The sequence below is a fragment of the Perca fluviatilis genome, chromosome 23 (assembly GCF_010015445.1).
Source record: "Perca fluviatilis chromosome 23, GENO_Pfluv_1.0, whole genome shotgun sequence".
Lineage (NCBI taxonomy): Eukaryota > Metazoa > Chordata > Actinopteri > Perciformes > Percidae > Perca > Perca fluviatilis.
Window position 1 is genome coordinate 16,882,803 of NC_053134.1, and position 22,539 is coordinate 16,905,341.

The following is a 22,539-nucleotide window of genomic DNA, read 5'->3' on the forward strand; positions in this document are numbered from 1 at the left end:
TACAATCCCAACTGTTCGACATTGTTTAATAAGCAACTCTGATATTGTACTTTGTAATTCTATTGAATAATGCCTTTATGGATCTGTAATTGCACATACCTCTGAACAAATTCAGTAATGAGGATTTATCTAGACTATACAGATATGGAAATGTGTGTAACAAACATATATACCGTTAGAACACCCATACAATGCTAAACACTTCTGGTAAAATACTGTACCAGATACATGAAACAGCTATTTTCATTGATTGTACATTTTTCAGGTAGAAAATAACATTTTTGTATTGCAAACCTTGAGTGGTGATTTCAATGAAAAACCATACATTTTGATCATGAAGGCAACAACAATGAAATAATGGCACTCAAATTTGGCACAAAATACAAAAAATACATCTGAACTTGAAATGTCACTGACATAAATACAAACTCACAATTAATTATTGTGTTTGGTGAAAATGTGCAGCCTATGCAGTCAAAGTGCTTTAGGTGTTATTTTCTTATATGAACGTGATGATAAATGTGTATTCATCACTACAGGTAGTGAGCTAGATGATGGCAAGGAAGCTTTAAAACTTTTGCAATATATTATCTCCATAAACCTGAGAATCTATAAAGTTTACAATACTATTTTTGAAAGATTTCGCCTTCCTGAAGAAGAAAAAACATCCACTGTAATGCAGAACACAGACATTGAGAGGAAAAGTACACTTCTAATTGCGCTGGAAACATAAGTAGACAAAAAAAAAAAGCCATTCCAAATACCATATTTAAATGTGAACAGGTACTCAAAACAAAACAGTGGCCATGCACATTTCAACAGAGAAGCACAAGACTCAGTGTCAAAATTATTGTTCTATACAGAAATAATAAATGACTGAGCTTGACCCCTCGAGGCATGTAGATAACAAAACCCCAGCGAGAATGATACGAAAGAAAGGTGAACATGCTTCTTTTTGTTTTCTGTGCTTGTTCTTGTGCTTCATTTCCAGGAAACAATCCTGAGCTCTCAACTCTGGAGCCCCGCTTAGGTAGTTAGTAACGGAAGTGAAGGAACGGATCAGGTACAGTGAAGACGAATAAGAAAAACAGCACCATTGTGTGACAGCTGTGTTCTTCCAAGCAAGGGTGGCAAAGTGCTCACCAAGGCCAACACCAAGGAGGACAGTGGTTTACATGTGTGCTGTTGGGGAGTCACAATTGTTAGTTATTCTGATCATTGCTGAGGTTCCATTATCCCAGGACGGTTCCATAGAAAACTTCTGGGAAGTGGCTGTTTCTCCGAATGGCCACATGGGGCAACAATGAGCCCATTCCACACTCGGAAACTACATAGGTGAGATTTGTGCTTTATTGGGAAGTTTTTATAAACAGTATTTTAGATTTTGAAAGAGAAAATTATTCACGGGAGAAGACAGAGATTTTTTTTTGGTCAAATTTACAGCTGGTTAACCAACCCACCTCTGTTAAAGAGCTGCACACAGCCCCCTCCCTGAGCTTTTCTATGGGGCCATTACAGGCTTTAGGTTCGATATGTGATAACATGAACAAATCCTGGATGACATCAGTAATTACAGATTTGGTTCTGTGATTTCTGGATTTCAAATTCAAAGGATGCCAATGTTTTACACACCAGGAATAGAAAGGACTCTGTACAAGGTTACGTTTCTATTTTTAAAGAGAACAAATAGGATACAGTTTCTTCCAGAAGATCCGGTTTGTTTCTTACACCAAACCATCCTCCACACATCTGCCCATTTTCATGTGCTGTTTTTTTCCTTTCTGCGCACACATACTTTTTACGTTCACAAACAAAAAAAACATACACTTACAGCTGGTATATTTCTTTTTTTTGGTGACATTATACTAGATCATTATGCCATTAGTAGAAATAGGTCCCACTTCTACATTTGGACTATCAAAATTACCCTGTGGTTTGCTTCCAAAAAGGCCTTTTTTCCTAGAAAATACATAAGAAAAACTTTCATCAATCCATCACCCACAAACTACAACCCGATGACTACAGTAGGCTTTGTGTAAAAAAAAAAAAAAGAACTGATTAGAAATCATGTACATCTCAATTGAAAAAAAATATATATCAGAAAATGTTTAACCACATACATTGGTACAAATAAATAGGAAAACATTACTAAGGAGTCAAAAAAGCACCAACATTTAAAAAAGGGGACATATAAATTGACAATGTGGTGAAGATATTTTTTTGGGGGGGGGCAGTATAACTGGCCGAAACAGTCTCCTGCTACAGCGGTTTCTTATTAACTGCTACCTCTGTTCTTGCCTGTCACGTCCATGTGGGTTCACAGTAGTCATAGGCACATGTTAACGTCAAGTGTGCGTGTGTGTGTGTGACATCTATTTGTGACGAGCTCATAGCAAGAAGCTCCATTTGTTCGTCAAATTTGCTTCATTTTACCCTTCATCTTCCATCTTCTTCCATCACTAGATAGCCTGGGAGGTGGCTTCTCCATCTCCAGCTTCTTTCTCTTCACTCTCCCCCATCCCTCCCTCACTGATGTGAAATATAACCCCCATTCCTTCCACCTCCTCTCCTCGCTCTCTCCAACCTTCTCCCTCCCCTCCATCACGGATTCTGCAGCAGCCCCTCCCACTGGATGGGCTGGGAGAAGACCTCTCTCTCCAGCCACATCTCGTAGCTGTAGTGGAAGTCCTCGGGCAGCTCCACGCGCTGACCCAGCACGCTCTGCAGGCAGTTGTCCACCGGCGCAAAGTCTCCGTTCTTGTTCTTGTCGTAGCGGCGGCTGTTGAACTTCTCGATGCTCTCCCGCAGGGCGCACTCCTCCGCCTGGAAGTCCCAGGGGCGTGCGTCGATATCTGGGACGAAAGGAGAGAAAAGGGGGCATTTATAAAAAAAAAAAAAGTCACTTTATGAGGTTTTTTAACATTAATATGAGTTCCCCCAGCCTGCCTATGGTCCCCCAGTGGCTAGAAATGGTGATAGGTGTAAACCGAGCCCTGGGTATCCTGCTCTGCCTTTGAGAAAATGAAAGCTCAGATGGGCCGATCTGGAATCTTGCTCCTTATGAGGTCATAAGGAGGAAGGTTACCTCCTCTTTCTCTGCTTTGCTCGCCCAGAGAATTTGGCCCACCCATGAGAGAGAGACATGATGGCTTTCAAACGAGCAAAGTGGCAGTTGGTCAAGGCCACACCCCCAACCCCTCCTCCTCAATAGCTACAGACACCGAAATGGCACATACTAAGGAAAGCTCATTGTGGGACTGGCTGTAGTGGCTGAATTCTGCACCAAGGCTGAATTTCGGGAAATACAGTATTAGGGGACCACTAAGGCCTATATAAAAGCATCCAAAGAGCACCATGTTATGGGACCTTTAATCAATATTTTTGAATGTTCACACTTAGGCATTTCCCCTTACATCTAACAATCATCCTTTTTCTTAGTGATAACACACCTGCACCTCTATTGATTATGGATCTTTTCTCCCCCTCTTTTTATATATTTTTTTACATTCCATATTTTTTTCTTTGCCTCTTTCTTTTATCCATCTTTCTCTCTAACACTCATGATGACAGATCACTTGCTCTCTCTCGCGAGGGACGGTGACCCTGATAAGTCTCCCTTTTTCTGTTGCTATGGCAACACAATCCAGGCTGTTCGCCAATGGCTGTTGGAGCATTGTATTTCACACATGCACAGTACATGCATACAGAAAGGTGCATAAACAAAGATGTACACATTTACCATTAATTGTACCATTAGAATGTATTAACCTGTATTAAATGTTCACAGAGCCTTGAGTCTGGTTGATAGAAAATAAGAAGAATACAGGTAGAAAAAGAAACAGAACAATGCAGTGAAAAAAAACAGCATTTTGCTGTTTGTTTCCCTTCGCTGTGGTTTCCCTTTTTTCATTTAGTTTATTTTCTTAGACTTAGACTTAGTGGATCATAGAAACATACTATGAATCTATTTATTTATTGTTGGTTATTTATTTTTGTATCTTATTATGTTCCTTTTTCCTTTCTTGGTTATTTAATTAGTCATTGTTTAGAATGTGAACTCTCTGTGTAACAGTATGTGTAAATGGCTGTGTCAAATCAAACTTGTCAATAATGCATGCAATTGGCTAGGGTGGCGGCATTTGAAAAAATGTCATAAGTGGTTTGCCAGGTTGGATATCTATACTAGAAAATGGGGAAAGTACCTGAGCTTTCTGTGTTCATGTTGCGAGTTTGTATGTTTTGTATGTTGTTAAAAAATAAAAATTGTTGGTTCTTTACTAGCTCATCTAAACTCAAAGTGAACAGTTAAACACTTCATGAATCTGGTTCCGCAGACTGCTACTATTTACCATTTCCGTAGGCCCAGTCGTCATTGAGCCTGTGGCGGACCTTCTGGTAGATGGCTGACATGGTCTTCATGTTGCTCTTCCTCCACTGGCGGCCCAGGTACTTGGTCTGGATCTTAAGCAGCTTGAGCACGTAGAGCTGCATCATGGCCTGCTTCACCTTCAGAGCTCTCTTCAGGATGGGGGCAGACTTGAACACCACCAGCATCTGAAAAAGGATTACAATTGACTAGAGGAGAATGTTTAAGCATGCGGTGGTCCATGAAGACCTTCACCGTGTAATAGACAATGAACATGGACTGGCTGACTGATTTGTACCAGATCATAATGGGACAATTTATTTTAAATTTTCTTTACATTTTTCCAAGGGCTCCCTGCCCTGCTGGGCCCCTGGGTGTGCACTCAGATGTTGACGGGGATACACAGATGTCAGATCTGTGTCCTATATTATAAGCTTGATTTTATTAATATAAAAACAAAAAATATGCTGATTCTTTTTCTTGATTTCTTTTTGTTCCATCAGTTTAAAAAACACAATTAAATTATCAGATACATAATTAGGGGTCCATTTTACAGGAGCCAGTCGAAAAAACCCACCCTAAAGCATGATTTATGGTCCTGCGGAGGCTCCACGCAGAGCTTTTGCCGTAGCCTACCTAAGTGGCCTGAAGTTTATACTTGTGCGTTGGTGTGTGTGTCAATCTCTTTAAGAGAATAGCAGGACCGACGTGTGTGTGTGTGTGTGTGTGTGTGTGTGTGTGTGTGTGTGTGGTAGAGCGTGTGAGAGAGTGACTGTGATTATCTTCGGAGCGAGTACCAACTCTAGAGTCATAGTGAGAGAAACAAAGTGTCTCCCCTGTGCTTTCTGACCACGGTCAGAAATCTGGAGCAGGAAAAGTAGATTTTACACAGAAGCATAAATCACGTTTAAAGCTACAGTAAGGCCTTGCAATTGTACAGTATTACTCACCATTGTCCTGGAGTGTTTCCATTTGGTCAACTTGTTTAATATTCTCAGCAGATTAATACAAGAAAACAGGTTTCTCCAACAAAACTGGTTGCTGTCTCCTGCTTCCTAAGAAACAAAAACACAGTACACACACAGAGGTCATGACGCTGCCTGGAAGGCTTGACATTTATCCGGTGAGGATCAATCTGGTGTCACGCTGACAGTGTTTTGACTCACCAGGCTGTCAGCTGTGAGCTCAGGCATCTCATGGACCACACAGTGAGGAAAGTCCAGCACAAAGATACTGCAACACACACACACACACACACGTCACTTTCCAACTCTACCCATCACTTTATATACTGTAACATCACTTGAATCTGCCCAGTCTCCTTGGCTTTTACAACATCTTGGGCCGAAAAATGCTGAGTAAGACTCCTGTCACCTAATGTGTGGCTTTTTTGAATCTCCTGTCATTGCATTGCTGCTGGGATGCCATCTGTTCCACCTCCTGGAAGCCTGCTGATTCATGCAAGACTGCAGTCCGTAATACTTGGTTACCTGCCTTACCGGCAGGTTCTTAAACACAACCCTCGTGTCTCCACCAAGCACATTTTTAAAAGGTACAGTAATAGTACTAAAGTGGAAGCCATTCCCAACATGAGTTACTGGAAATGGAGGCACAATTGAACAAATTCCCTGTGTCTGTTGCACCAAACCGAGCTTGTCTTTTGTTATGACAGTGAGGGTACAGAGTAAGAGAAAAGGATCCTACCTGTTTTTGGCACTGATATAGGACATGATGTTCTGATTGAAGAACTTGAGGATGAGTGGGATACAGTTAGCAAAAACCAGGTGCTGGGAGACAATCTCAAACTGCAGGCAAAGAGAAGGCGGCAGTGTGGAATAGTTAGAGTCTGGAAAGGAGCAACAACTAAAAATTTTACTTTTCTTTATTTGTATGGTTACATTTGGCCTAAATAATAAATAACACCACATAATAAGTTAACACGTCTACTTCTTAGTTAGGATTCTTCTTTTGTGGTCATAAAGTGCTTTTAAGATTACATAAAGGACATTTGTGATCATTGTGTTGACGGGATAGCCCCGGAAGGGAAAATCCATATCTCAAGAAAGAATAGAAGAGAAAAAAAATAATCCTATAGTCGAAAATCCTGTATCATTGATGAGCTTCCTGTGTGGAGAGAAGGTCAGGAACCAGGAATTCTATTCTCATTCAGCAACCATACACATCCTTCACCTTATCCTAGAAGCTTTACTGAGATAAAAAAAACCAAAAAACAGAATTCTGCTGCTGAATCACATTTCAGCATTTAAAATGTGCTATGTTTTGCCTTGTTTTCTGTATGTGACAATTACTGTTCTTTTGCAATGAATGTATCCTGAAAAACAGGTGTTATCATACAGTGTCTGTGTTTTTTTCAAAGAATGTAAAAGACTAATCGATTTCCCACTGCAGGTGAGTTCTGCCTTTTACGTGTAATCTTTTTTTTTTTAGCAGGAGACAGAGGTCCAAAGGTGGGGGGTGGAGAGGAGGATGAAAGTAATGGCTTGCTTGACAAGGTAATCAGGTGGAGGGTGGTGAAGGTAGCATGGGGGAGGTGCATGGATACTAGTGTATGTGTGTGCTGGGGGAAGGCGAGATGGAGAAAGAGAAGAATAATGTTAAAGGAGAGAACAATGGTAATGTGAGGTGCCTGTAAGGAGGGAGGACTGGAGGTGTGTGTGACCTGATAAATATGGTTGAGTTTGAAGTGTTTGAGCAGCAGCAGCAGCAGCGCAGAGATGGCCTTGACGATGATTTCCTTGTGGCGGTTCACGTCAATTCCCAGCTTCATGCTCTGAAGGACTGTGATACTGGAGTACACACACACACACACACACACACACACACACACACACACACACACACACACACACACACACACTTCAGGTCTCTAATAATAACAACAACAATACAGCTTTGTCTGTCAGTAAAAGAACAACAAGGAAACATTTCAGCTCTCTCTGTGTGTGTGTCATCTAGTCTAAAACTACGTCGTACTGCAGACCAAAAAACAAACCTAGAATAAGTGCATATTCAATCAAATTCCATCAGCCCAAAATTGAGGGAAAAAGGTAACTTTCATTGCAGATATAGATATATATATATATATATATATATATATATATATATATATATATATATATATATATATATAATAAAAGACGACATAGAAAATTAGCCTGATTATCTCTAAATTGCAGGAGTTTGCTGCCTGACAAACAGCAGCTGTAAATAATGGCCAAATTTAACAACAAACATCCATCTTTAATCTTCAGCTGCCTGATCTAGATGTGTCTCTAGGTGTGTGCAGAAGTGCCATTAGAAAAAGATTGAAATAGTCAAACTGCAGCTGTCCTTGTCCCCTGTCCCTTGTACTTACGGCATCTCCTCAGGCAGAACATCAGCCAAGATGTTAATGGAGTCAGTTTTGGCTTTGGAGGTTGGAGCTGCAGCCAGCAGCAGCTTCAGGAGGGCAATCTGACACAGGGAACAATGCTGAATATTAGAACGAGGTCCCGTTCCTGATCTATATTTTGTTGTGTAACAGGTAATTTTTTTTTTTAGAATGATCCAAGATTGCTGCTAAGAATGCTTGATAATGACTGTGTTCACATTATTGTCTAGCTACAATATATGTGAATCACTGCAAAGAGGTTTATGATAACCCCCCATACTCCTCAATATTAATAATACACTTTGCCATTTTGGGAGATATGAAAAAAAAAAACATACATTATGAGCCACTCACCACGTACTGGGAGAGGTTAGGAAGCATGCCCAGGTACAGCATCTCTGTTGGTGTCTCCTCCACCACCTCCTCGCCCTATACAACATAACACACACAGTAAATCATGCACACAAACGGTAGCAGTATAAATTAACATCCACAAAAATAATCACATTTCAGGAAACAATAACACAGCCTTGATTAAATATTCACCACATTAAATATTCAGTTCATCTATCCTTGTGGCTATAACAAAAATAGATTTACAGAGTTGCAGTGTCACGATTGGGAAAATTACAGCACCGAAATTTCACGGTGACATTACTGACCAGAGTCATCGGACACTGCTGGAGATCGTCCTCCTTTTTGATCTGGACTTCAGCGATGGAAACGTATTTGTGCTGGAGAGGACAAGAAAACCACAACAATAACACACACACTTCTTGTAACACTCTTCAATTTATATTAATGAATGACATTTAATTTATGTGTCATGCCACTAAGGGGCCCATCACACACGGAATTACATGACACCAATAAAAAAAAGAAATGATATCCACAGCTTCCGGTCCAATGACACACACACACACACACACACACACACACACACACACACACACACACACACACACACACACACACACACACACACACACACACACACACACACACACACACACACACACACACACACACACACACACACACACACACAATCAAATAAAGAAAGCATAATTCAACAGCCACAACACGATAGTGTGTACATACATAAAATAAATCAATTTTAAGGTGTTGTGAAGAAGTGTTAATTAGCATTGCTAAATGACACCCAGAGGGGTATTCCTCTGTGTAACTACACTTCTCAGTTTGTTAAAACAGGAGGTATTGATTTTTAAGTGGGATGTCAATGTCAAGGGATTGAGCAGAAAGAGAGTATTGATTTAGAAACACTCCGGCCATAATGAGCCAAGGCAAAGGAGAAAAAGAAGAAGTTTTGCTACTCACCTGTTTAAGAGTCTTGACGCTCTCATGGATGGGTCTGGGCAAGCCCACCAGGGTATCTGTGTCACTACAAAACAATACACAGTTACACCAGACTAAAGGAAGACAAAACTTTAAAAGATATTTTATTGTCTCAAATGAAATACCTACTTTCCCAGAGTAAAACCGATGAACTTGTTTCTACTGGTCTCAAGGAAGTGCTCGATGTCTTTCTCCCTGCGCGCACACACACGCACACACACACACACAGATTTGAGAACACCTGCTGCCACAGTTCATCATATAAACTAGCAACTGAACAGCCATTTTTCAATGTAGCGCTCATATGTGTGCGCAAACCCACACAAACACACTGCATTATATTCATCAAATCTCATCAGTCACACTGTGTGCTGCTGCTCTCAGTCAGCCTCCTACTGATCAGCACTTAATCAGCCCTGAATGTTGCAGCCCTCTGATTCCATGGGAAGACACCAGACACTCATGTCAGGAATACACAGATGGCACTTTAAAGCACTTTTTTCATGAGGAGGCATATAACTGCACCTTAAATTGTTAACACTGTAAAAATTCAAAATACTTTTGACAAGTATTTTACAGTCAGTGGGTGTTTATTTCAGACTCTTAAGCGCAGAAATGAAAACTGTGCAATTAACCTGACTTTAGGGGCCCAGGGAAGGCCCTTGGGGAAGTTGACCCTTTCTGTGGGGGGTCTGAGGGGAGGCGGCGGAGGCGGGGGCTGGATGATGACATCGCGGTCCAAGGGGTCCACCTCGCCCTCAATGCCGCTGTCTGTGTCCTCGGGGTCCTCCTCCTCGTCCCGGGCGTCGTCGTTCTTAAAGGGGTCCCGCTCGTTGTACGTGTCCAGGCTGTCCTGCTTGACCAGGGGCTGAGAGAGAGAGAGAGAGAGAGAGAGAGAGAGAGAGAGAGAGAGAGAGAGAGAGAGAGAGAGAGAGAGAGTCAACTGCACTGGGAGGACTGCTTACATCAAGAGTAAAATGACCTATAAACAAACAGCGAGGAATCATTTTTAAAATGCTGTGCAGCCAAACATTGCTCAAACCAAACCCACTTTATCTTAAATTCTAATGGCTATCTCAAAGTCTCCAAAAATACGCCACAAAATTTCAGGTAATGTGTGATGATGCACAAGACATCAAGATAAAACACAAGTTTAAAGCAACACTATGTAGCTTTTCCCACTTCGGTCCCCCTACAGGTTGTCTCATTCGAACTACAGCTGCAGCTAAAAGTTACATAGTGTTGCTTTAAATGTTTCACTCATTGTAAACATCATATAGCTTCAATTAAGAATTGGGACAAGCGAATACCAAATATGTATATATTGTGTGATTCTGTCAAACAGTCTGACATCAAATTATTTTAACAACTTGCCTAAAACCTACCTAAGGGGTTAAACTTCACTTTCCTGATACAGTACTAAAACAAATCATGTCCTTTATTTTGAAGAGGTCAAATTAAAAAGAGACTACTGATTTCATTTTGAGTTATGGCCAATTCACTGGTGTTTGCATTATTCCCATTTATTTTGAAGACTGTTTGTCGACATCCTCAGGAATAATGTAAAGTACACAGACACAGTAGGCAACATTCAGACTGCAGCTGTGGTCTAAGTAGAACACATATGATTTTTATTCCCTCAGGTAGGTAACCGGGATGTGTTTTTATAATGCAAATAGAAAAAACACACTGAATTCACTTTCATATATTGTTGGCTAAGAACAATATCAAATTTGTATCAATACAACCTCAGTGTAAACCGTCTAAAGGGGGCGACCCAGGTGAGTTTCTTGGAGAAAAAGTATTACAGAAAGCTGCTGACAGTTATTTTTGATATATCAGATGTGAGCAGGCTAATAAATAATAACATTTAATTCCCATGTAGGGAATAGATCAAAATTAAGCAGTGTGAATGTATCCTAAAAGGACTGGTACACACTTAAAAAAGGAAACAATATTATCTTTTTTTAAAAGATAACATTTTGGGAAACATGCTTATTCTCTTTCTTGCAGAGAGTGAGATAAAAAAATAAAAAATAAATTAGATACCACTCGCACATTTGTCGGTTAAATATGAAGCTACAGGCATAAAAAGCTAGCCTGGCTCTATCCAAAAAGGTAACCACAGCAAGCGCAAGCAACATTTCGGATTTAACTTACCACACATCTGCACTTCAAAAGACAAAGGAAAAATGCAAGCAAGGCCCAATAAAGCTAAGACTTTATATTGAGCCCTTATCTACAAACAAACCCATTTAAGTGCGAAACACACATTCACGCACACACACTCAGACACGGTGTCACAGTTCAAAACAATTTCTCCGATGAATGACTGTGGCAATAGTGCAAGCGTCAGGCATGAGTCGGCGTTCTGGACATTAATTGAGCCAGTGCAGTCGATGTATGGTGCGCCAGTGGTAGTAGCCTACTAATACTGGACTAAGTGAGGAGTATAGTGAGTGTATGGTGGGGAGTAGGGAGGGAGGGAGGAGGGAGGGAGGGAGGAAGAGGTGAAACCGTGTTGTGAGCCATTCTCTATGGGGAAGCCATTCTCTGCTATGTGGTAGGAAAAGCTACTGTAGTGTTTTACTATCGGGGTTAGGGGACAACCGCTTTTAATGCCATCCATGTAAGAGAGAGGTCAACTGAAACCCAAATACAACACCTACAGGAGGAGAAAGTATGTTCATGACCATCTCAATTCACCTCCTCAATGAATGCATTTCAAGGACATTGGCCCCTAGTCCAGAGTCTACAGTGCAAGGTGAGTTTTGCGGCCAAACCTGGTAGCAATGTGATGGAAACTACATGGGGAGATGCTACTACAGCAGTGACTTTACGGGACAGTGGATAGTGACCGCTCCAGTGCCAATGACAACAGCCAGCAAGTCAGCCCTGTCTTTAACCCCCTCCCCCTCCCTACTGAGCAGGCCACAGTGGAGGAGGAGAAGGAAGAGGAGAGGAGGAGAAGGAGATAGAAATAGGGTGAGTAGTAGAAGAAAGTAGGGACAGAATGAGGTGTTCATGGGTGGTGAGGAAGGAGAGGCAGATGAAAATGTTGGAACAAGCATGGGAAGGAGGGGGCAAAGGAGAGTGGGAGGACAGGGAGAAAGATGAGGAGCAGGAGGACAGAAGCAAGAAAAAGAGAGGAAATATAAAGAGGAAAAGTAAAAGGAAGAGGAGGAAAACGGGAGGAAGAAAAATAAAAGGCACAAGAAGGATGTAAGTGTCAAGGGGAGGGGAGGATGCAGTTTTGTATGGATGTGTAATTAAAAGAGAAGAATGAGAAGAGAATAAGCAGAGTAAAGGGAAGTGAAAAACAGGAGAGACAAAAGGAAAGGTAAAAAATAATAAAAGAAATATGCAGGTGGCAGCGATAAAAATAAAGGAATAGTTGGACATTTTGGGAAATGCGGTTATCGCTTTCTTTTTGAACGAGTTAGATGAGAAGATCGATACCAATCTCATGTCGGTCTTTACCGTGGCGTTGCCAGAATTCAGACACAAAAGTAGTATCTATATTATCATCTAACTCTCAGCAAAAACACCCAAAAACGTTTTCCCAAAACTCTTCCTTGTATTGGAAAGGAGGCAAATGAGGCAACCACTTGGAGCATTGTGGGTTTCTAATGATTTTTTTCATAAAACACTAAAAATGGTGTCCAGTAATTTGGAGTGTTCTAGACAACATGCTTGATATACAGTATAATTCAACTTTGCTAGAATGTTTTTTTTTCAGTGTGCGAAAAGGGTAACATTTTTGACATTTATTTCCTCAGGTTTTGGTGCATCCTGATATCACTGAAATGACAGGAGGAGAATAAATAGGAAAAGAAAAGAGGGCAGAAAGAAGAGAGAGAAAAGAAGGTGGCGGGGATGTGGGAGAGGAGTGCAAAAAGTCCAGCTCAATGCAGAGAGAAAATGCAGAAGGAAAAGAGGGAATTTGTGGGTAAAGACCTGCTTCTTGGGAAAGGGACTGTCTCCTTCCAAGCTATCAACAAAGGCACTCTGTGGGAACACAAGGAAGAGGGGCAATGAAAAACCAGAGGGCAATTACAGAGAGAGAGAAAGAGAGAGAGAGAGCCTGTCCAGTCAAATCTCTACTGAAAACAAAGCTGTCCCAGCACCAATATCATCCCTGGCATCGCTGACTTACAACAGAGAACCAGTGATGTTGGCACTACAGAACTTTTGGAAAAACCTGACCCAGAAAATAGTTAGAGGGCGTGTTACAGAAGGAAGTCTATAGGATTACTTTACTAGAAACAGACACGCTGTTCAACAATAAAAAGGCAAATAATGGAAAAACTAGTCTTAGGAAGCATTTATTATGTCAGTAGGTTGTAATGTTAGTAATACAATTCAGTTACACTGTAGAGTTAAAAAGGTACCAAACACACTTTTGCCTTCTGCAACACTGTCTCACATATGATTGTCTTTTGGCTACAAAAATACTGTGTAGTAAATCTTTGACACGTGCACTTCCTGTTTTTTGATCACATGTAGTTTTCAATGAATGCATATTAAAATGTTGCCGTTATATGTTGAAGTTAAATGAATTTGAAGTGAATATGTCACTTGTACGCAATCAAATAGGGGGTCAAATATAATGTGTGACTGTAAAGTATTAAACAGTACTGGTAAGCTCTGAATGCGTGTGGCGCATGTGTGTGAGGTGGAGGCGTCTGTACCCTGCGGCTGCGGCGGCCTCTCTTCTGCTGCTGCTGTTGTTCAATGAGCTCCATGGCAGAGGCCGGGGGCGAAGCTGCTCTCATGGCCCTGACCACCTTGATGCTGTCCTCCGGCAGTGGGGGCAGGTTCAAACGCTCCCGACCCCGCACCTTCATCTCCTGGAGCTCCTCGAAACCCCCCAATGTGAACTGGAAGATGAGGATGGAGACAGAAACACAGTGATTCACAAGCTGTAGTGAACACACTAACAAATGTGCATGCGCGCACACACACGCACACGCACACACACACACACACACACACACACACACACACACACACACACACACACACACACACACACACACACACACACACACACACACACACACACACACACACACAGAAGATCTATGTGCATTGTGTGTCATTGTTTCAGTGGTTATAATTTACTAACAAGTATTGTCTTCCAGAGCAGCAGGAGTACTTTCTTCATGGGGAAGTGTGGGGCATTCATGCTGCAGAATTTGGTCACCATGGTGAAGAGGAGCAGGGCAAAGGGCTCTCCGTTGTACAGAGGTGAACCTGATGGGTCAAAAGTCAAAGTCAGTGTTTTTGGATTGGATATATTGATATATTTTCGGGTTCATACCTGCATTCTGGGTTTCTACTAGAACAGGTTTACATGCTTTAATGTTCAATGGCTTGTGAGAAAAAAATATGGCGCACCTTTGCAAAGGTTTACTTAGGTCACTTTTGGGGACATTACATACATAAACTAACATTAATTGGACAAGCTATCCCCAATTGACTTAGCCTGGCTCCGCCCTCCTACGTACTTCCGCTTTTCATTTTCCTTCACTACTCCGTCTGGGTTTGCGGTATATTCTTGGGCTTTCTCCGGTCAAATCTTTACCGGTCCAATCAGCGAACAGAGAGAGTGGCTGAGAACGATGACGTTGAGGTCGTGCCCTAGTTTGTGTTGTAGTTCCATAATGGCGGCGGAGAAAGATGCGAGCGAAGCCATTCGGTCCGTTGTGGCAACGCTGCCGAATATCCAGAAGTTAAAGCCCGAGCAAGAACAATATTTGCTGAGTTGTGTTGGTGGCCATGATGTTGTGGCCCTCCTCCCTACGGGGTTCAGGAAAAGTTTGACTTTCCAGATCGCTCCGTTAGTGGTGAAGGAGTTGGCTAAGGTGAACGCTAGCAATGCTAAGCCGACGTCACGACCAAACGTTAGCGATTGGTTATGGCAGATCCATTAGTTTTAAACTTCAAGAGAGTACCCGCCTTCAAGGAAGTTAACACTTGTCAATGGAGAGTGGCCAGACTCTCTGTACAAATGAAATGTATGAGAGTCTGGTAGGACCAGGCTACAATTGACTGGTGCTCCCAAAGGCAGTCACAGACACACAGACACACACACAGACACACACACAGACACACACACACACACACACACACACACACACACACACACACACACACACACACACACACACACACACACCTAGCTCATTCTTGAAGGCTTCTCTTTCTGCTCTCCATTCAGGTCTGTCATCCTCCGTTTGAACTCTAATGGTCTCCACCAGCAGGTACATGATGGTCAACAGCACTCTGCAAGGAAAAGAAACACACAATTCTCAGCTTGAGCATATACGTGCATGTGCATGTGTGTGTGTGTGTTTTAGGCATTTAACTTGTGCCTAAAACAATAATAATGAGCCAGGTCTACAAGTACAAGAGACGATAATATGATGGAGGATATTATGTAACAATGAAAGGTCAGTGCAAGGAGCAGTATTGTATGCAATCTGCTTGTGCATTTTAGTATGAGGAAATAATTTGTAGTCTCTGCCAGGATAATGCACTGTCCATTTACAATAACCAGATGTAAGTCAGGCAGTGTTTTATGCATTAAACGCTTTGTTCATTCAACAAAACCTCTCAGTTCGAAATAACTTCAATAGTTTTCAATTTTGTAGCAGCAATTAGGTCCAAATCTACTCCTCAAGCCTGTAATTATTTTTAAGTGTTCAACTGGGGAATGCACAGACGGAGATCGGTGAATGTGTAAACAGAGTGTGTGTGTGTGTGTGTGTGTGTGTGACAAATAATATAATTAAATATTGCAGATGAGGTCTGTGCGTGTAAACGTGTGCTTGTTGCCAGATCACAGAAAGGTAAGCATTAGAAATATTGAGATGATTTGGGAAATTTTGAGAAAAAGAGCAAGACAGGAGACATACAATTGAAGAATTGGAAGATATTTTTATACTTATTGGCTTTCTTTCTTATGTGAAGTGAGAGGAATGTGGAGCAGGCTGTGAGTCATGTGGTGGTATTACTTACCTGAGCTCCGTGCTGTCTGCAAGAGAGATGGCAGGCTTTCTCACTGCACTGCTGCATGCCTGGTTGTTACTGCACACACAAGTAAATACTTGCATAATTTAGGTTTATTTAAAAAAGAAGAGCAAGTCTGTGCATACACATAATCAATGATGATAAGGACATAATGATCTAGAGTTTTTAAACATCCAGATTGTCATTTTTAATGCGGTGCATTTTTCATGCTTTTTGTATAACCTGCACGGTGCTGGTTATACAAAAAGCATGAAAAAGGCACCACATTGAGTGTGTGTGTTTGCATCGTTGGCTTGCTTACACTGCTTTGCTGTGCAGCATGTTGATAGGCCAGACTGTGCCGTGATGCCTCAGAGCAGCTTATGTAACAACTAAGAAGCGTCGGATCCCAACTGAGGCTGACAGCAGCAGCAACAAAGCTGACTTGAAGGAGCTGCCGTCCTCAACTGAGGGTTTGAAGTGCGGATCACAGGCGATGGGTTTACTGTATTCCTGCATTTCAGTCTCCCCCTCTCTCTATACCTTTCTGTGTTTTTCTATCCCCATAAACCTTGGGAGGGAAAAGTGGATGTGCTGAGGGACCAGAGCTCCAAACATAGAAGGATACTGGAGTGTCACTTGGGTTCTTGGCCACCTCCCTGACCAAGACAAGTAGGCATTTTATTTTGCCTGTTGAAGTAGTGAAACGTTTTTATTGACTCATATATCCCCTGCATATTCAGTGTGTCCTACTTACTCTATCTCCATGCTAAGCAGCTCCAGCAGTGCCGTGAAAATGCCCATGTCGTAGAGCAGAAAGACATTGTGTCTGGACCAGTGGAGAACATCCACCTCTGTGTCACACTCATCAAACACTCCTGGGGCAAAAGGTGTGGGGGAAAAACAGTACACAAGAGGTGGGTTGTTAGATTGTTTTGTGTGCCATGTTTCCAATACGTTTGCATTTTATTTCTGGGTTTTCAGGTGATTTACTAACTGAATGCTTTTAAATAATATACATTATATTCTATCTCTCACACTGTATAAATCATACATTATACTATATGTGAAGTTTGATGTGCTGGCAAGTGCATTAGGAGCAAGGACTACCTACTATCATGTGCAAAGCATAACCCTATAAGATTGTTCAAAGCACACCTTTTTGAGAAGTATTCAAAGTTGATGACTTTCACAAGCTAATTTCGGATAAAGTACAAAGTTAACAGCAATAAGTGTAGGAGTTTGTTGCCACAAAATGAACTGCTACAGCATGGTGCATGGACATTTTGACATGTCACAGTAGAAAAAGCTTAAAATGAATGATGGCTGAATTCCATTTATTTCTGGTATTGTTGCATGCTGCGTCATGCTGTCACAATGTCATGGTTTCCTGGGACACTGGGATAGAACAGAGCCAAAGTGAGTTATATTAGTAACACCTGTGCTTTTCCAACTTTGACAAGACAAAATGCCTGCTGTGTATAAATAAAAGGCCTATTGCTGGTTGTACTGTATTAGGCCTGCGCACCCTGAGCCAAGTAGAGGATGGCCCTGGCCACCTTCAGCCTCTTGTCTCTGTCCGTCACCTCCAGCGCATCCAGCAGCCTCATCACATATGTCCTCTGCTCCTCCAGCGTCAGCTCGATCCACCTCCTGCCTCGAGCTGCAGGACGGAGCCAACAACACAGGGAGCAAGGTTATTTTAAGAAGCACTTATTTCAGTATATTTTCCCTCTGCCTTAGACAATTCCGTGTCCACAGTGTGTATTTGTTTGGCATTTTTCAAATGTGTTTTATTGCTTGTGAATTCAACATTTCATTTGTAAAAGGAGGAATGCGCTATTATTTCTCTCAAAGGTCAGCTACATAGTCCCGCTTTGTCCACTAGCACACACCTAAAAATTGTTATTCTGGGATGCATTCTCACTGCTAAAATATTTTGTTGTGTATGATGCAGTTAATTGGCTATATGACAAGAATACATAAGAACATAACATTCTGTAATTTAGGGCCAGTTTGACCATCTGTAGATTTTCTCTTTGTCAGTCAATTCTCACTTGCTATCTTACTTGGTATCATACTTGTGGTTACTATAGTTATTGTACCGTTAGCTTACTGTATTATCATACTATGTGGTAACTATAGTTATACCGTTAGCTTACTGTATTATCATACTCTTTGGTGTAATACTGTTAGCTTACTGTAGTTATCATACTAATTAACTTACTCTAGTTACCATACTTGTTGACTTACTATAGTTATAATACCATTAGATTACTATTATCATACCATCAGCTTACTGTAGTTATCATACTCATTATCTTTTCAGTCACCGTTATCGCTTTAATACTTTATGTAAGCCATAGTTTATCATGTTGTGTAATGTTATTATAAGCAACACTTCAATGCATAAAGACAACGAGTTTACTCCCTGTAGTGTGTAACTCAAGTTGAAAAACTAAACAATAATTTAACCAGTCCTGCATCACTTCAACCGTATAAATATCCCTCATTCTTTACTTTCTGCATGTCATACTCACACCTCTAATCTCTCCTGCTTTCCTTCCCCATGTCTCACACTTAGAATATTTTAACTCAGATTGTTCTGGAAATCTGGGGACTGCATATCATTTTAGTCAAACCTGTTACATTGATCTGGATATTTACAGTGATCGTGTTGTAAAGTGTGTGTGTAAATATAAAGACTGACTGCTGCTTTGATGTGTCTGTCATTAGGTTTTAACATTATGTTCAGGCCCACTGCATCAGCTCTGGAAATAGCTGAAAGCTAGCGAGTGTTGAAGCATACAGTACAGAGCAGTAATTAACAGAGTCAGTGGTGTCAGAAGGAGAAACCACAAGTGCATACAGTAAACCTATATGTACAAAAAAAGTCTGCTACTTTTACAAAAAAAAATACAGCATTTAAATAAATGCATGCCTTCGCTGGCAAGAATTTGAACCTTTTTTTTTTTAACAGTGCAAGTCTTCTATTGTTAGACTCTATATTTGATTATGCGGACAGTAATAGGCATTAGACAATGTAAAGTCATCATGATCTGTGGAGCTCAGTGCTTCTTCTACTCAAGCTACTCCAACTTGCTCGGTCTACTCAAGTCAGGAAAACAAAAATGCTTTCACATTTCTGCACTGTCCCTAAAAAAAAAAACTGTCTTTTTTCCAGTTAAGAGCTTAAATTAAACATGTCGTGATAATCACAGGGATTTAGGTGAGTGACTGATTGGGAATTTCTGGGTAGTTGCGGAGAACATTGATGAGCACACTGTCAGTGTTCCTGACATATACACACAAACACAAAGAGTACAAGTCAAAAGGGGAGAACCACCCTTTGACAACACACATTCAGTGCTCGCTGAACACACAAATACACACACGCAAATGAAAAGACCGTAATGCAAAGAGGCAGGTCTGTGCTCTATCTCTGTAAAACAGCAGCCAGAGAAGCGCTCATCTAATCCTGCTATGCATTAGCGTTCATCTTGGAGACAAAGTGACAGATGACGAGGATGAAGCTTGTCACGTTCTTTTTCTAGACCAAATGGAAAGATGCCACAGTGACTTGAGGCCTTTATGGCTTCTTGCTTATTATCAGTCACATTTGTGGTATGATGTTACAACAATATTATTACTTCAAAAACCTGCCTCTGTTGTACCAGATTGGACCATATAGTGTAAAATTACAACAAATTGAATTAAAAAATTTTTTTTCTTAGAATGAAAGACAAGGACGCATGATTCAAAATTTCTTGTAAAGAAACATTGTACTTAAGCATAATCTCTTGCAGGACAGTAATTTGTGTAGAAAAAGCTGCTTTGTTCTTGGTAATCAAATATTAATCACATGGTTAGGACGGGCCCTCCCATGTGTGTCTGTCTGGATATTCACTCTTTGAACAGCTTAAAAAAGCAGAGCTTTGATGTGCCTGGTCACCCCTTGTTTCACACAGCTTTGAAAAAACCCACAGCAGCACACTGAAGAGCAACGCTGGCTTGTGTTGCACGTCAGAGGTGAGAAACCTGAGCTGAACTGAGTTTAACATATTTCCCTACAGCTTTTAGTGTGAAGTTGAGAAATTCACTGGAGCGGCGAAATGGTTTCATGATCACAGTTGCAATGTCAAAGGTGTAAAATAACACTTTTTTTTTTTAATCAACAACATGTTGTTAAAATTGTTAACAATTTGACTTTGTGGGAATTTTTCAGTGGAAGGAAAAAAAAACGATAGAAATGCAAGCTGAAGTCCAAATGTTATGGCGCCGACCAACTCTGAATGCTGAGATGTGCATACACCCTTTATTTAGATTTTTTTTATTCATTTCTCTTGCAATTCCCTTCAACACACATTTTATCGTGTGCATACTGTGTCGTGAACATTTTGTTCAGTTAACGTTCACCATCTCATATATGGACCCTGTTATCAAGCACTAAACTGGAGCCAACCGTAGCATTCAGAGCTACACAAAAGGACTCCGTCTTGTTCCTTCAGACAAAAGCAGTCACGCTGTTGGAGGAGCCATCAAGGTCTCTGTGATAAGCAACACTACTGGCTGTAGACTTCAGTTTGTTTGCCAAGACCCTACTTTGCCGTGCCATAATCAGTGTGTGAGTAACACCATTTTGTGTCTCAAACAAACTGACAGCTCAGTTTTTACTCTCTCTTCACGTGAGCCAGTAACAGTAGTTTCCATTCAATTGTCAAGTGGATTTTAGGCAAACTGATTGAAATATCGCAAAAAAAGAAATGCGAACTAGTTGCGTTTCCATTAACTGGTTTTGAGCGAATAAACTAGGCTACAGCGTAGCTTGGTCAGAAAGTTGGCTAAGCATGGCTGTAATCCGCCATAAATCAGAGTAGAAGAAGTAGAGGTAGCTAACCGGAAACCTTGGGCCATCTAACCCATCTACGAGAGAAAAATGGATAGAGATCTTCAGGAAACTGGTTCAATTGAGCAAGTTTTAATTGTTCTTTCATGTCCGCAAGTCTTGGCCATGTTTAATGGAGACGAAGACACATATATCATGGAAATATTTGGGAAGGCGCCTACAGCAGAAACAGCTGATCAGTCCTGTGATTTAAATGTTGTCTATCTCAGAGTATATTCGGCTGAGGAGTTTCCATATCCCATTTAGCAAATCATCTCTTTTTCTACTATATATTAATACTTCAAAATGTGCATCAAAATAGGTAAATGGAAACATGACTAGCGAGGGGAACAAACCATGGCTCCTGAAGTCCTCCTCGAAGTAGTCTCTGTTCAGGGCAAACTCTGGCTCCTCTGTGTAACTGTAGAGCTCTGTGGACAGAATACAATAGAATTAGAGCTGAAACAATCAATCAGAAAATTAATCAGCGACTATTTTGCTAACCATTTAAATCATTTTTCATGCAAAAGCTCTAATCATTCTCTGGTCACAGCTTCTCTAATGAGAGCATTTGCTGCTTTTCTCGTTTGTTTAAAAAAATCAAAAAAAAAAATCAACACAATCAATAATGAAACAAATGGTCAGTAGCAGCCGTAAAGCGAATAGAAAAAGAAGACCGGTAAACTGCCCTACTCCACAAAAACAAAACCAACCAGCTGCTGTCTCCTCAGTGGTGATCTCATTTGTTTCATGCACAGTCCAATGATTCGTCACGTTGCCATGCTTCTCCTCTTTTTCTGAGAGCAGTCGTCACTCCTCGACCCTGAGGAGCTGTCGCTAGAAAGCTGCTGTGTCTGTCTGTCTGTCTGTCTGTGTGTCTGCGTGTTTGCCAATGGGACTAAACACTCAGCTGCTGCCTGCCATCTACCAGGAGCACAATCATTCTGACTTGACATCAATGTCGTTATTCAACTTTTCTCTCAGCACATCACCTGGCTCTGAGAAGAAAAAGGTTGATGCTGAAGAGGAATCTAAATTACACACTTGAAATAAACTATTGTACCAACTAAAGTACAATCAGAAACATCTATCAGCATTGTTGAATTCTGTTCTTCTGTCATTTATGCATCTTTGGGCCATTTATAATTCAAGCTCCAAGTCACGCAAGAGCCGTTACCAGATACACAGATGCTGGATGAATTCGGTAGTTCTGAATGTATAATCATAGTTCTTATGATTACGCATAACATTAGTCATACGATGCATCCTATATCTGGAAAACAAGTCAGGACCAGAAGATTTTGTTCTGTGCCTTCAGCAGTGTGTCAGGTTATTGCCTTGTTGTTATGAATAACACTGTAACATAAAACAGCTGAAGAAAACCTGAGGAATGCAGATGCAGCATTATATTTTCCAATCAATAGCACATTGTAGTTTGTATGCTAAGTAGAAACAGAGGTATTACTGCAGGAATTCTGTGAAAGAAAATTTTATATCAACCATGCATACTTTTAACTGGACTTTAAG

The 22,539-nt window shown here is 41.0% G+C and overlaps 1 protein-coding gene across 3 annotated transcripts in view; it reads right to left on the reverse strand.

Moving 5' to 3' along the window:
• Positions 1-8: 8 nt before the first annotated feature.
• strip2 (striatin interacting protein 2) overlaps positions 9-22,539 on the reverse strand; it is a 29,819-nt gene continuing 7,288 nt past the window's right edge. For 2 of the 3 annotated variants that reach the window (XM_039791547.1, XM_039791549.1), the window contains exons 3-22: positions 21,369-21,443; positions 17,656-17,790; positions 16,885-17,005; positions 16,137-16,205; positions 15,295-15,401; positions 14,242-14,369; positions 13,805-13,993; positions 13,071-13,121; positions 9,749-9,981; positions 9,243-9,308; positions 9,096-9,159; positions 8,420-8,491; positions 8,112-8,186; positions 7,743-7,840; positions 7,047-7,173; positions 6,071-6,171; positions 5,533-5,599; positions 5,317-5,421; positions 4,350-4,554; positions 9-2,852 (exon numbers count right to left, since the gene is read on the reverse strand). In XM_039791547.1, coding sequence (XP_039647481.1) covers positions 2,602-2,852; positions 4,350-4,554; positions 5,317-5,421; positions 5,533-5,599; positions 6,071-6,171; positions 7,047-7,173; positions 7,743-7,840; positions 8,112-8,186; positions 8,420-8,491; positions 9,096-9,159; positions 9,243-9,308; positions 9,749-9,981; positions 13,071-13,121; positions 13,805-13,993; positions 14,242-14,369; positions 15,295-15,401; positions 16,137-16,205; positions 16,885-17,005; positions 17,656-17,790; positions 21,369-21,443 — 2,339 coding nt within the window. In that variant the 3' untranslated portion in view covers positions 9-2,601. The remainder of the gene's footprint in view (positions 2,853-4,349; positions 4,555-5,316; positions 5,422-5,532; positions 5,600-6,070; positions 6,172-7,046; positions 7,174-7,742; positions 7,841-8,111; positions 8,187-8,419; positions 8,492-9,095; positions 9,160-9,242; positions 9,309-9,748; positions 9,982-13,070; positions 13,122-13,804; positions 13,994-14,241; positions 14,370-15,294; positions 15,402-16,136; positions 16,206-16,884; positions 17,006-17,655; positions 17,791-21,368; positions 21,444-22,539) is intronic. The other variant, XM_039791548.1, reaches the window with a different exon arrangement.